Below are 13731 nucleotides of genomic sequence, written 5' to 3'. Positions count from 1 at the left end.
CCTGAAGGGCTTTGAACTGAGGGGCACCCAATTCGAGATTAACCCGATTACCAACCCTACAGTGCGAGTCACGACGATCCTTTGGAGTGTAAACAGCACATTACAGATAATTCAAGAGAAGGATCATCCAGTCTCTTAACTGCAAGGAATGATTAATTGATTGGATTTATTCACAGTTGTCAAATGATGGCAATGCTCAGGTGTCCGGGCGCCTTGGATGCCGTTGTTGCCTTGGTTTCATAGGTGGGTGCCTTGGTCACCTTGCATCAAGGATGCCTCCAACACCTTGGGTCACCTAGAGGCCATCACAACTATGGATTTGTTAACCTCAGAGAAATTATCGTGAGCCGGCCTTCCTCACTGCCTTATATGAACATGGCACACGGGATTCAGAAATTCATAAAAGTAGAGGCTCACAGAGTATATGAATTTTGCATTTTCATCAACTGAAAAGTTAGGTTCATCCTCCTCACATGGACATGCATTACTATATCAGACAGACCACAAGATGAGGAATCATGGGTCAATCCCACATTAAGATACGAAAATACACACAATAATCACTGGACAACCCTGTCATGGGGGCCAACAACTTGCATCTACAAGAATGTTCTCTTCACTCATCATCTTCTCCATCAACTCAGTACAATAAATCAACATCCTCCTTTTGCCTTTTTAAGCATCTAATAAAAGCATGAATCCAATCACAGGATCCAGTCTGAGGATACTACAATGCAGAGTGGTCAAGTGCAGAGCATCTGTCGACCCTTTACCAGCAACAAAGACATGCAGGCTCCATAAGATATAAATTCCAAAATGATAGATAACGAGGCCATATCCACATCAAGAAACCTGTCATCTGCTTTCGGCTTTCCACTCATTCACCATGGTCTTCACACTATTTTCCAATTTGTCTTGGTGATTCCCTGCCCTAATAGTGCTGAGATCCCTAACATGAAGTGGAGAACTGTATTTTTCTTTACTAGAATCATCTTGGACTATGATTAGTTAAACAGGTGATTACTCCAATACTGGCTTTCAAAGATCAATGGTTTCTGCCCAACAGAGTAAGATTTTTTTTTTTTCTTTTTCAAACAGATAAAGGATAGATTAATTAATCTTATGACTATTACATATCACTTTCGGACGATAATGTTTTCCAGAGAGTGCCTCTATGGCTAGAGTTTTTAGGTCCCCTATATACTTAATATTAGTTGTTATACAAAAGTTGGGGAAAATATCATGGTTTTCTAGTTCTAGGCATACTAATATCATAGTTCTAGGCGATAAATTAACCATAACATCATGATTGCTTTGGAGCAGCCATCCAATCTCTTTCGCATCACTCCACAGCTGATCTATCTCCAGCTTCCATGCTCGTGCCTTGGTTAACCCTTGTATCAGCCCTAAAGCCTCTGCTTCACCATCTTTTCCTGTCATACAGAAGTCATATTCCATTAATAGGCATTTTCCATATGAAATAAGACTTGGAGCCCATGCAGATGTTTTCCCCCTTTGTCCTTGACACTAGTGATGATGATTTTGTTTGTGTCTGTGTTTGGGCTCAGTGTCACAATCGATTGCCTCCAATCAGATTGGGGTTTGGTTTCCATCCCAGTCATCCCAAAAAAGAACCAGAATTCAATCTGTTTGACTGTTTGATCCAAATTTGGTTTTTGATCACAGAAGGTAATTTGATTCCTGTGTTTCCAAATAAAGTAACTTGTGAACATAAAAATTGTGAAGAACCATATTTGGTCTTTTTTGGGTATAAGGCCAGAGTTGAAGCAGAACATTATCATTTTTTTCACATCTGAAACTGGGATTTTGTCCGGTTTGAGCTCCAATGGTCTGACAACTCAGACCCGCTTGGCAAATTCGCACTCAAATAACACATGGAACACAGTCTCCCTATTGTTATTGCAACCGCCACAAGTGGTATCCAAATCCACTCAATTGGATACAATATCCTTGATGGGTAAACCATTATTAATGGTTCTCCAGAAAAAGATTTTAAAATTGAGATGGATTTTGATCTTCCAAAAAAACCTCCACCATTTTGCACATGGATTTGTACACATGCATTTGTGGGGTTGGTCATTAGGAATGGTCAGAGAGTTGTCTTGAAGAAATCTTGCCGCCAAACTTGTCTTAAAAGACCCCTCTTTTGTCAGAGAACACTACCATTGATCCCTCTGTTGGGATAGAGAGATCTTATTAATAGTCTCCACAAAGTGTGATGGTTGTATTGAGTTTAACAGTACCGTATTCCATTGCATATTAATCAGGGTGTCACTAACTATTTTAATACAAGGGTCCATAACTTTAAAACATGCCAGATTAAGTGTCAGGTTTTCCTTTTGGACCCAAGGGTCATCTCGAAAAGTAGTAGTGGCTCCATTACCAATTCTCTTGATGACAATCTTTTTCAGCTAGGGAATGATCTTACAAATACTATTCCAACAAAAGGATCCATGAGCCTTCAGATGGAAGTACCTAGTCTTAAGAGTCTTGGCCCAAAGGCTATTCTCATTGGTTATTAATCTCCAACCTTATTTAAGGAGGAGGGCTAGGTTTTGGGTTTTTGAATCTCTAATTCCAAGGCCTCCCCTTATCTTAGGTTGGCAAATTGTTTTCCATCCAATGAGATGGTATTTTTTCTTTTTATTTTGATCTCCATTCAAAAAATGTAAATAAATGGAGTCAAGCTTTTCGCAAATGGTTTTAGGGAGTGCAAAGCAATTCATGAGATAAGAGGGCATTGATGCCAAAGTAAATTGCAGCAACACATCTCTCCCCGCAAAGGATGGCATATTGGATTTCGAAAAGCTGAGTTTTCCTTTAACTCTTTCTAAGAGTTTGGAAAATGACAGAGTTTTGGCCCTATTATGGAATAGGTTGGTTCCCAGATAGGTTGAGTTGTTGTCCATTTCCTTTATCCCAATAACATCACACAATTGTTTTTTAGTGGGTGCATCAATGTTAGAGATGAAGGCTATGCCACTTTTTCAAAGTTAATATTGAGTCCAGAAAAGTCTGAGAATAGCTCCAATATGCATTTGATAGTGCCCAAATCATCATGAGTAGCTCTACAAAAAATAAAACTATCATCTGCAAAAAATAAGTGAGTGATTTCAGGAGCATACATGGCAATTTTGATTCCTTTAAGAGGTTGAGATCCCTATATGTAGCCAATAATCTAGACAGGGATTCCATCACAATAATAATAAAAAAAGGGGCTTAGAGGGCATCCTTGTCGGATTCCTCTAGAAGTCGAGAAGTGATTGAATCCTGAGCCATTTACTTTAATAGAAAATGAAGTAGTGCTAATGATGTTTCAAATCATTTTACACCATTTGTCTCCAAATCCCAAAAAATGGAATATGGCTAAGATAAACCCCCATTCAACCTTATCATAGGTTTTCACCATATCTAACTTAATTGCCACAAAGCCTGTTTTACCTTTTTTCCTTTTTAGGAAATGAGAAATTTCTTGTGCAATGATGATGTTATTGGTGATTTGTTTTCCGAGAACAAATGCAACTTGGTACAGGGAAATGATCTGGTTCAGAATAGGTTTTAGCCTTGTGGCCAACATTGGCAATAATTTTGTAAAAACCATTACATAGGCTAATTGGTCTAAAGTCCACCATTGAGTGAGCATTATCATTTTTTACAATTAAAGATATGAGAGTGTGATTTGTTGATGGTGGCAGTGTGGATGAATGGAAAAAATCCACCACGAATTTGGACATATCATCTGTAATATCCCGCTTCTTAAACCCGGTCTGATTTCGTGGTTGAACCGGTTTAACCATGCAGGAACCGAGCCAGAGAATATTAGAGTGGGTTCCTTATGGGCTATGATGGCACGGGTGACCTTAAACACCGGCTGGCCCGACAAGTCCGAGCCAGTGCCAGAAGAGACGGGAGTGCCCAAACCGTGTACGTGCACATACCATAAGGCTATGTACGGGTAAAACAGGTATTATATCTGTATTTTAAGATATATACGTAGGCTACAATGTATGCTTGGGGTGGGGTTTGAGCCGAGGTCCGAGCCCGGTCAAAATCCCAAGTTTTGACTCTCGGATGGGTATGTCAGGTGGGTACACCCACCCACCTGAGTGACCCATCCATCACTATTCACTTAAGTAGGAATAGTATATAAAGCTTTATGACTTTTCTTTCCATTTATTACCCCCGTACGTTTGGTGAGAAAAGTAAAGAGGAGAGAGAAAAAGAAAGGGAAGAAGAAAGGAAGAGGAAGAAAGGAAGGATTCAGCGGTGCCGAAGCTCGATCTTGCCATTCCGGTGCCGGAAGAGTAATCTTCAACGCGAGATCTACAGTTGGAGGTAAGAAAAGCTGGGTTTTATGAACATTAACCATACCCACGCTTTAAACCCTTGATTCGAGTATGATTTCTTAAGATCTTGTAAACACACTTTGAAATGATGATTCTAAGGCTTAATAGATGATTTATGTGTTGATCTTGAAGGATTTGAAGAGATATTGACAAGGTAGAAGGAGCATTGTGAGTTGGAAGTGATTTGGAGGGTTTGAAGTCATTCTTGAGCAAAGAAGGTAAGATGGTTCCCTTCACTTAAATCTAAGTTAGATCTAAGGTAGAACCATCCTATAGGACTTTAAAGGTGTGAGGAATGGGTTGAGAAAAGCCCCATTTGGGTCCCCAAGGAATGGAGGAAGATGAGAAGAAACTGGGGTTTTTCCGCCAAAACCGGCGGGTACAACCGGTGGGTCCCTACCCACCTGAGACACCCACCCGAGAGGGCCAGGGGGTCCCTGGCCAAACCGGTGGGTAGGACCGGCGGGTCCTACCGGCGGGTCCCTACCCGCCGGTCCCAAACCGGCGGGTTGGACCGGTGGGTGGACAACCCACCTGTGTGACCCCCCCGAGTGGACAGAATGTGATTCTTAGGTCCGATTGAGCCCAAATCGGACGTGGGACCTTCTTTCGACGTTCTAAACACGATTTTGACGTCAGATTTCATTAATTTTGATTCTAAATTGGTGAAGTACTAACCCCGCTCAATTTTGTTAGGTTCACCAAAGCCTTCCCGATTCGCTCCGGATCTCACCCGTACCGAGCGGGACTCCTTGTACGCTACAGGTAAGTGGAGAGAGGACGTGTGGCCTTGTTTCAAGGCATTTGTTTGGCATTCATTTAACCATATCTAATCTAGTCATGTCATCATGAATGTGCTATATAGATTAGTCATTCCACTCATTGATGTGCATATATGCTATGTTTACCTTTCAAATGCAAATTGAATGAGATGTTATATGTTGAATGCGGACATCATGTTGCATAATGCATTGATAGATTAGATGCCGTGGTCGGCTTGGAAACGAATGCATTGGTGGCCCGTGGTATGGGACACGGTGGCACTATGCAGTCGTACTGCATATAGGAGCATGCGGTATTAGGATTCTCACCATCCCGTGCTACGACCCTTCCCAACAGGGGTTGAGGTGTTGGGTTGCCATTTGGGGGAAGCAGGGGTCGCGGTTGTCGGACACTGTGGCGGTTAGGCATTACGCCCGGCGAGTCATGTAGGACAGTCGGCAACCCCGGTGGTATTTCAAGAGGGCCAATCGTACTGCTTTTAAATTGCTGGAGTCAGCACTGTCATTTAATTTATTTACATTTCTGTTGAGAGCCGGTGGACGGCATTGTCTTTATTTTTCCGAGTACTCACGGTGGGCCTTCTCCAACAGCCCTATGGGCGTATCGCGGGAGGGAGTTCGCGGCTCGTACCCGGAGTATACGCGCACTGTGGTTGTAGTAGCACTAAAACCGAAGACTTAGTAATGTTGATTAGGTGTATGTGAATTAAAATGAATTGCATGACATGTAGTGCATATGATGTGTTGTGATGTGTGGACTGTTGTGTGTGGTCCACCTCTCTACTTACTGAGCTAGTGAGCTCATTCCACGTGTGCACCCCTTTTTAGATGATTTTGCAGGTCATGCACCTGAGGAGCAGGGGGTGGGTCCCACAGTCGAGTTTCCTGAGGAGGACTGGTGGACCCCTGAGGAGTTTGAGCACGGCGTAGACTGCGCGTGTGAGAGCTGTGTTGCGGGGCAGCGGTTCTGAGGCCGAGCTGAGCTCCAGCCTTGATACCGATGCCGGGCTGCGTACTCTGATGTTGTTGATAATTTCCTGTATATATTTGATATTCAACTTTATTCTTTTTGTGTATATATATCATGCCTTCGGGCCCAAATGTATATAATTATGGTATCGCCATTTGGGTATCAGGTATATGGGAATTATTACAGGTAAAACTTAGTCTTCCGCTGTTTTGATGAGTTGATGTTAGTGTGTGTATGCTGTGGTGGAATACAGTGTCTGATGATCCTGGCAGGTTTGGGTTAACCGGTGTTAACTCGGTCACCGCTCCGGTTCAGTGCGAACGGGGTGTGACATCATCACCCAGGAAATCCCAACACTTCTGGAAAAATATAGCCTGAAATCCATCAAGTCCTGGAGCTTTAAACTGTTCGATGGAAAGGTCAATATTTCTAATTTCCAGAGGTTTGGGTGGTGAAGAGATCTGGGATGTATGATTTGTGTCCACAGGGGAAAAAAGGCATTCGATAAATGATGGATCTAGTGGGTTAGAGGTGGTGAAAAGCTGGGATAGGAATGTTACAAATTTGGAAGCTATATCCCTAGGGGCAGTTAATTTTCCCCCATCATTATTTACAATAAAATCAATCTTCCTTCTATGGAGATTTACCTTTGTAACAGAATGATAATATTTAGTATTCTTGTCACCATCCATAATATACAAATATCTGGATTTCTGGTGCCAGAATCTTTCCTCTGCATCGAAAATCCAACTTACCTTATTGTGGATCCACTCCATTTGGGAAAGAGAATCAGGGAGACACACTGAATCCTTATTTTCCAGCAGAAGGAACTGGGATAAGTAATTGAATTTAACATTATCAATGTGACCGAATGTATCCCAATTCCATCTTGATAAGATCCTGCTTAATGACGCAAGCTTCCAAGTGAGTGAATCACTTTCAAGAGCTTTCCATTTCTTAGAACAAAAGGAGAAAAACTCAGGGTGAGCCATCCACGCATGTTGATAATGAAAAAGCTTTTCTGACTTTGTTGTAGGTCCTGTTGTATGAAGGACAATCCGGGTTGTAATCAAAACCAACTGAAGCCAATTTGGATAGTGATGGGTTTGGACATAGGGTAATCCAGTCCAGGTTGGCATACACCCAATCAAGGCATTCTCTAATGAGATTGGGAGGTTTTTGCTTGTTTGACCAAGTATAAGGGTTACCTTGGGACCTAATACTTTATAGGTTATGGAGGGAGAGTAGATTTTCCAACAAATTTATAGATACCATGGGTTTAAAGGGGTTACCTCCAAACTTTTGGTCCTACGAGGTGATTTCATTGAAATCTCCCATTATGACAAGAGGGCATTTGAGTTCATTGAGATGGTCACTCAACATAGGCCAGAAATCAGTTCTCTGGTTCGGTTTTTTTTTTTGGGCCGGGGGGGGGCATACAAACAAACCAGTGCTCAGATAAAAGGCATTTCCGGGGTAGGGTTAAAAACTATTATGAAAAAACATATGCCTATAGAGAAAGATTTCAGAGAGAGGTTTTGCTTCACCAGAGCCATAAGCCTCCCTTCTTCCCATTTTTCCCCATACTATTTATATACCTGGAGTAATCATAATTTTTTAGGTAGGTGTGCAACTTAAAAGTGCTGTGATCAATTATTTTGGTTTCACACAAAAAGATTATGTCCAGATTTACAAATCTTGCATGTGAGAGGAGACAACCTCTAGTTGTTACCAAGTTTAGGCCTCTAACATTCGAACTTAACACATGCATTGTGAGACAATAACAACGACATAGAAGACAAGAAATGAAAAAATGAAAGAGATACCGAGGTAGTTATATACAATGATATTGACCTTACTAGTCACGCAACAAGCCTCAACCAAGACAGTGGACAATTTTATTACAACAGTGATCTCAAAGAAAAACACAGAGACACTTATGATGTTGCAAGTTTTTCCCCCAAAATATTTCCTCTATAATGCATTATGGAGAAGCTTTCCTTCGTTCACGCGTGCAATCAGAACATGAACCAAACCTTCATTCCGACATTAGTATGTGACAGTTTTTGAAATAAAAAAAATGGGAAAAGGGTGATGAATTATGGAACACTAATTAGAGGACAAGATTCTGCAGGTAAATTGTGATTCAAGGCATCTCACAATTTCCTCAGGGTTAGTTTAGGAAACTACATATGTTACATTATTTTGACACTTGTAGTTTTCCTACTGATTAGGTATGTACAGTTTCGCTTTTTTGAAGTCTTCCTGTGTCAAGCACCATCCACAAGTGAAAAGACAACCTAGTGTACCCCATCTCTTTCGTTTCCAGAAGAGGATTGATACAACTTTTTTTATCTTCAGCAGTTTGCAAGTATGTATCACCATCACCATGCATCAGTGTGACACTGACATGTCCACGTCTCCATGTTCTTGTTACCTACTGTAAAACCCTAAAATTCTAAGATGGGATACTACAATTATAGATGTGAGTAACTACAGACAATGCAGAACAAAAGGAGAGGACTTTGAAGGATGTTCAAGAGTTCCAAATATATGCTTCTGATCACATGAATCAAGTGCTAATAGCTTGCTAACTACCAAAGGTGAAGGTGATTGAATGAAATTATCGGACCTTATCACGTGAATGTAATATAGTAATTAGAAGTTGTGGATGATATCCTGATAAGAAAGATATCAGAAATTGTGGATGATGTTATCCTGGCGAAAAGGATTACCGCTACACCTAGTTAGGTAGATCATACTAAGCTTGTAACGAGTACAGCATTCTTCAGTATCTTTGGGGGGTGGAAAGAAACCCATAAGCTTAATGTTGCAACCTTCTCATTTTGACATTCAATGACAGTTTCCAAGTATGGCCAGTGTGAGTCATGGTGCATTAAAAAGGTGATACAGAAGGATGTTTTGGCTTTTAAGGAAGCACATATTTACTCAAGTCATGCACTCACAGACATTAGAAACAGAGCTACTCCCATGAAATCCAAAGTCAAAATACAGCAAAATTTCCAGTTTGTGCCAGTATTGAAAAGACATACATGTGCAGTTTCATCAGCAATTATATGCAAGGGAATCTCTCAAAATATTCAAAACAGTTAAATGAAAAAAAGAGGAACTAGATTGAAAATTGTCACCGGTAAGAAGACTGGATTGTATCAATAGATGGAAAATTATTTATATTTGAGGAAATCTGGGAAGTCATTTTCATGAACAAATCGCTGAAAGAGGAAGAGGACTTCTAAAAAGAATAAGGATTGAGGACAACTGTGTAGAATGGATATTATAATGCATGGATCACGCATCTCATTTTGACCAAAGAAGAATTCTAACTTGATTGAAAAGATGATAGATAGCGTGTAAAACTTTCAATCATTATCCCAAGAGGGACTGCATCAAATGAATGGTGGAATTTCAAGAACTCCTTAAACATTATCTTAAGAATCAACCAAGCTTGAAAAGCTTGGAAAATGGGAGCTAATTCCCTTCAACCCTCATGGGAAACAATTTCTACTGCAAGTTTTCCAGCACGTGGTTTCTATACTCTAAGACCTCCTACTGCACAAGAAATCATGTTTTTAGTGTACGACGCAAAGCGGGAATCTGCTACCACATCTCCCTTGAATATCTTGGGACATTATTACAGATATGATCAAGAAATTTATGGGACGAGAAATCTCACTCAAAAGTCTTCTCTTAGAATGGGGCATTCTTTTTCCTCTGGACTTGAAGAAGTATGCAAATTTGGTAAACATGCCTCACTCAATCGATCTGCAAAGACCACAGTTATCAAGGAGTCGCCTAGGTGTCCAGGCGGCTTTTTCTGGGTGGGTGCTTTGGTCGCCTAGGCGCCCTGTTGGTGTTATCTTAGTTTTTGACCGCCTTGGTTTGCCTAGATGCAGTGACAAGTGACAACTATGGCAAAGACTATTTCCACTGTTGGCTCTATCTTTCATCAAAACTCTGGCAATGATGCTCTTCGACAATGCTGACGATGCTGATGGATTCTTATGAGCTCCTTCCCACTTATGGACTTGTTGAATCTTGGTGCGAATTGCGAACAAAGGTGGACAACTGGTTGAAATTGCAAAGGAAACATATCTGATCTGCGGTTTGCTTGGATCAATCTCAGGCCCTCAGACATAGTTGATATCCCAATGCCCATCAAAATCATCAACCATGATGAAGTCATTTCTCCATTGAAACCAGTCCAGGAAAGCAGTCGTTTCTCATGGCCAAATCGTAAAACATTTTTCACACATTTTCTGCAGATCTATTGGTCCCCCTTCCTTGTCACAATTCTTGGAAAGATGAAGGATCTCTCATCTATGATACAATCAGCTACAGGCTCAGGAAAAAAAGAATGAGTTAGTAGAAGTGCCAACAAAGCTTTACAGAAGCTGACTCAGCAGAGACTGAACAAAGCCCTGAGAACCGCTTACCAGCTGATTTGACAGATGGATCTGCTAAATACTCACCAGAAATTAAAAACAATTCCCAATCTCTTTCAAATTTGAATTAGGCAAGCTCTCATAGTCCACCAGGTTTTAAAATGAAGCCTCCTTGTCCATCTCACAAATAACTGAATCATTCTTTTGTAAGCCTTCTAAAAGGAGATGAAGGTTAAGGTTTAGAAAGAAGGCTTACAAAAAATGCTTCAGTTCTCCTCTTAGCCTGAATTCGAGATCACCCTTGGCCCTATTGACCAAGGATCTCAGGGGATATTACAACTAAGACTCAATCCTCATCTTTGTGGCAAGAAAAATTACAGGAATCAGGAGATCCTATTGATCCTGTTGAATGGGTTGTTCAAAATACAATAAAATCGGCCAATAAACTGCGGTATCCTTCAAAGGGGTCGAGCAAGAAAAAGAGAATATGCTAAAGATTATGGAAGAGTTTCCTAATAAACCTGGAAAAGCTGAGGTGGAGAAAAACAGGAACTCAGAACATACTCTAAGATTATAGATAGAAGACAAGAGGTTGTAATGGAATCTTACAAATGCAGTTGTATCAGCATTTGACCCCAGAGGATTAAGGGAAAGGAAGTATTTCTAATGAGATTGGAAATCATTTTCTAAAATTTGAGGAAAACAGGTAATGATGAGAAGTAGACAACATTCGATGATTTGAGGTGTCGTTCAAAGGCTCAGATAGGTGATTGAGAAGTAGACAATATTCAAGGATTTCAGGTGTCTTTTGAAGGATCAGATAGGACCAGTACACAACTAAGGTTCCTAATATCTTATCCATTGACAAATGGTTTGGTAATCACAGCTTGTCTGATATATTCAGAAACAGAGAGAAGGGCTTCCTGTGTATTAGAAAACCCTCATAGAGTGTTATCTGAAATTTTGATGAAAATCTTGGATATAATGGCCTACTGGGGATAGTAAATTGAGGACCTAGAGGGTATTTCAAGTTTGCATCTAATGGAAAATGCGAGCATAAAACTACTCTCTCCATATGATCTGAGAGTTCCATCTCTTCAACACTGTTTTGAAGAGCTTGTCCCTTTATCCATACTCTACAGACCCCGCCTATGTAATTTTTTGCTATGACTTTTCTTCTCTTTCCCCTCCTAATAAAACCCCCTTATAGATATAATGTGATGTTAAAATAACACAACTTGTTGACCAATATAGAAACCTTCCCAGCAAATGCAAGAACAAGAGGCAAGTGTATTTGTGTCAATTAAAAAAGAAATGGCAGAGGGAAAAACATGGCATTGCCAGGCAATTATTCGTCGATTTTTCCTAATAAAACAACATAACTGAGTAGTGTAACCGGATGTATGAACAGTTAACCCTTAAGAGGACTGATACATATAAAGAACATCCGAGCACATCTACCCCAAGCAGTATCCATGGACCATGGTGATGAAAGGGCATATTAACAGATAAATACGGACCAGAAGTATAAAAGTTTCCATGGAAAATAACATTCAAATCTTCATTGACAATAAATAGAAAAATCCAAACTGCCGAAGCAGATTAATAATATCTGATACATTCCAACATAAGCCGCTTGCCAAAGGCAGCAATCCTTCGCCCCAGACGATACTCACCTCATCATAGAGAAAGAAAGATGAAATAAAAAGGTAAAAACAAAAGAAATGATTTATGCTAAAGACCCAACGAACCAACCTGCTCAATCGTTCAACTGTTCAAGCTCAGCTTTCAACTGCTCGATCTTTAGTCCCATGAACCTCTGCACCGAAGCCCTTTCGTTCTCAGGTAACTTCGCCAATAGACCCTCGAACATATCCAAGACAACCTTCACAGCTTCCCTAGCACTCTCCGCCTCTTCGTCGAAGTAAACCGTTTCCTTTGATTCCAAAGCCATCTCGATCTCTTCTCGAGCTTCTGCGAACTTGAGATTAATCTCATCAATCTCTTTACTCGAATCAAAGCTTGGGGCAGCTTCGTCACTAAATTTCCTCAGATTTTCATGATTTTTGAGATGGGTCGAAGGACCTGAACTGATTGTGTGTGTCAATGAGTGAAATTTCGTGATGGGCTGATCGAAAATCTCCAGTTTAGGAGTCGACATGGACCCAGAAACAAATCCAGTTGAAATTGTGGAGGAGGGTTTGAGAACAAACGAAGAAGGAGCCGAAAATTGACGAACACGGTACTTCAAGGACATTTTAATGAGAGAAACCTGCGAAACCCGACGCATTATACCCATTTCTTCTCTCCTTTTCAATATTTAGGGAAAAATATGTAGATGTAGAAGAAGGTAGCTAAGGCTTAGAACGGAGAAGCAAAACTAGCTTTCCCTCAAGCATCTACTACAATATCATGCGTTCATGTGCGCTCGAACGCGAACCTCTAGCAAATATTTGTCAGGAAGTAAAAAAGTGGAGTGAAGCCTCTAACAAATACCTAGCCTCTGCTCCACTGCTGCTTTGGTGGGAGTGGTGGTACGTGTTGGAACGTGGTGACCACACTGTGCTAAAATTTGGTCGAAAATTAATAGTTAGTTTAACCAAAAGTTTGACAAAATAAAAGGATTTTCATAAGTTCTCCCACAACGTGGATGAAAGAAAATGATGCGTGAAAATCCTCTCCAATGAGTGCTGTGATGCAATGAATATTGAATGGTTGAGACAATTTTAAGAGCGCACGTGTTAAGATGTTATTGGTCATTTGATGTTCACTATATCATTGTAGAGAATTATCACCCTAAAAGAATATCCCGATTTAGGGTTATAATGCTCTACCTCCTTTTACCCCAAAAAAATATCAACCTATAGTAAAAAGTTGATGATAATCCTTTATTTTGTTACAACTTTTGATGATTATACAATATTTATTCACTTTCAAATTAGGGGGAAAAAAGTATCATATGATTTGTGTGCCATATGAGCATGCAAAATTAACAACTTGTTCTTCGTAAAATAAAAAATTTCAACTATGTTAATGTCTTTATGTGCGTTCCCATTGACTTCCGTGTTAGTGTAGGGCGCGAGACATGGTGACAGTATCTTACCTTCAAATTACTATGAAAACCCTATTTTATCTTTAATAGAAAATTTTTCGAACAAGACAAAAGACCGAAAAAATAATATGGTAGTTTTTCCTTCACTCACAATCAA

The 13731-nt window shown here is 40.3% G+C and overlaps 1 protein-coding gene across 2 annotated transcripts; it reads right to left on the bottom strand.

The window, feature by feature from the left end:
* Window positions 1–1418: 1418 nt before the first annotated feature.
* Window positions 1419–13046, bottom strand: LOC122073089 (embryogenesis-like protein). 2 transcript variants are annotated; one of them, XM_042637605.1, is made up of 2 exons: window positions 12278–13046; window positions 1419–1433 (listed from the first exon to the last, which is right to left on the bottom strand). In XM_042637605.1, the coding sequence occupies exon 1, from the start codon at window positions 12819–12821 to the stop codon at window positions 12282–12284; it is 540 nt and encodes a 179-aa protein (XP_042493539.1). In that variant the 5' UTR covers window positions 12822–13046; the 3' UTR covers window positions 1419–1433; window positions 12278–12281. The 2 variants fall into 2 exon arrangements, with proteins under 2 accessions (XP_042493539.1, XP_042493538.1); XM_042637604.1 differs by lacking the exon at window positions 1419–1433 and adding an exon at window positions 9506–10472.
* Between the last annotated feature and the right edge of the window lie 685 nt (window positions 13047–13731).

This window comes from Macadamia integrifolia, chromosome 3, assembly GCF_013358625.1.
Source record: "Macadamia integrifolia cultivar HAES 741 chromosome 3, SCU_Mint_v3, whole genome shotgun sequence".
Taxonomy (NCBI): Eukaryota; Viridiplantae; Streptophyta; class Magnoliopsida; order Proteales; family Proteaceae; genus Macadamia; species Macadamia integrifolia.
Note: the sequence above shows the minus strand (reverse complement) of the source record. Positions and strands in the feature narration are given on the sequence as shown.

What these genes read in the sequence shown, in the direction of transcription:
- LOC122073089 (XM_042637605.1), bottom strand. Translation starts at nt 12,821, where the DNA reads ATGGGTATAATGCGTCGGGTTTCGCAGGTTTCTCTCATTAAAATGTCC.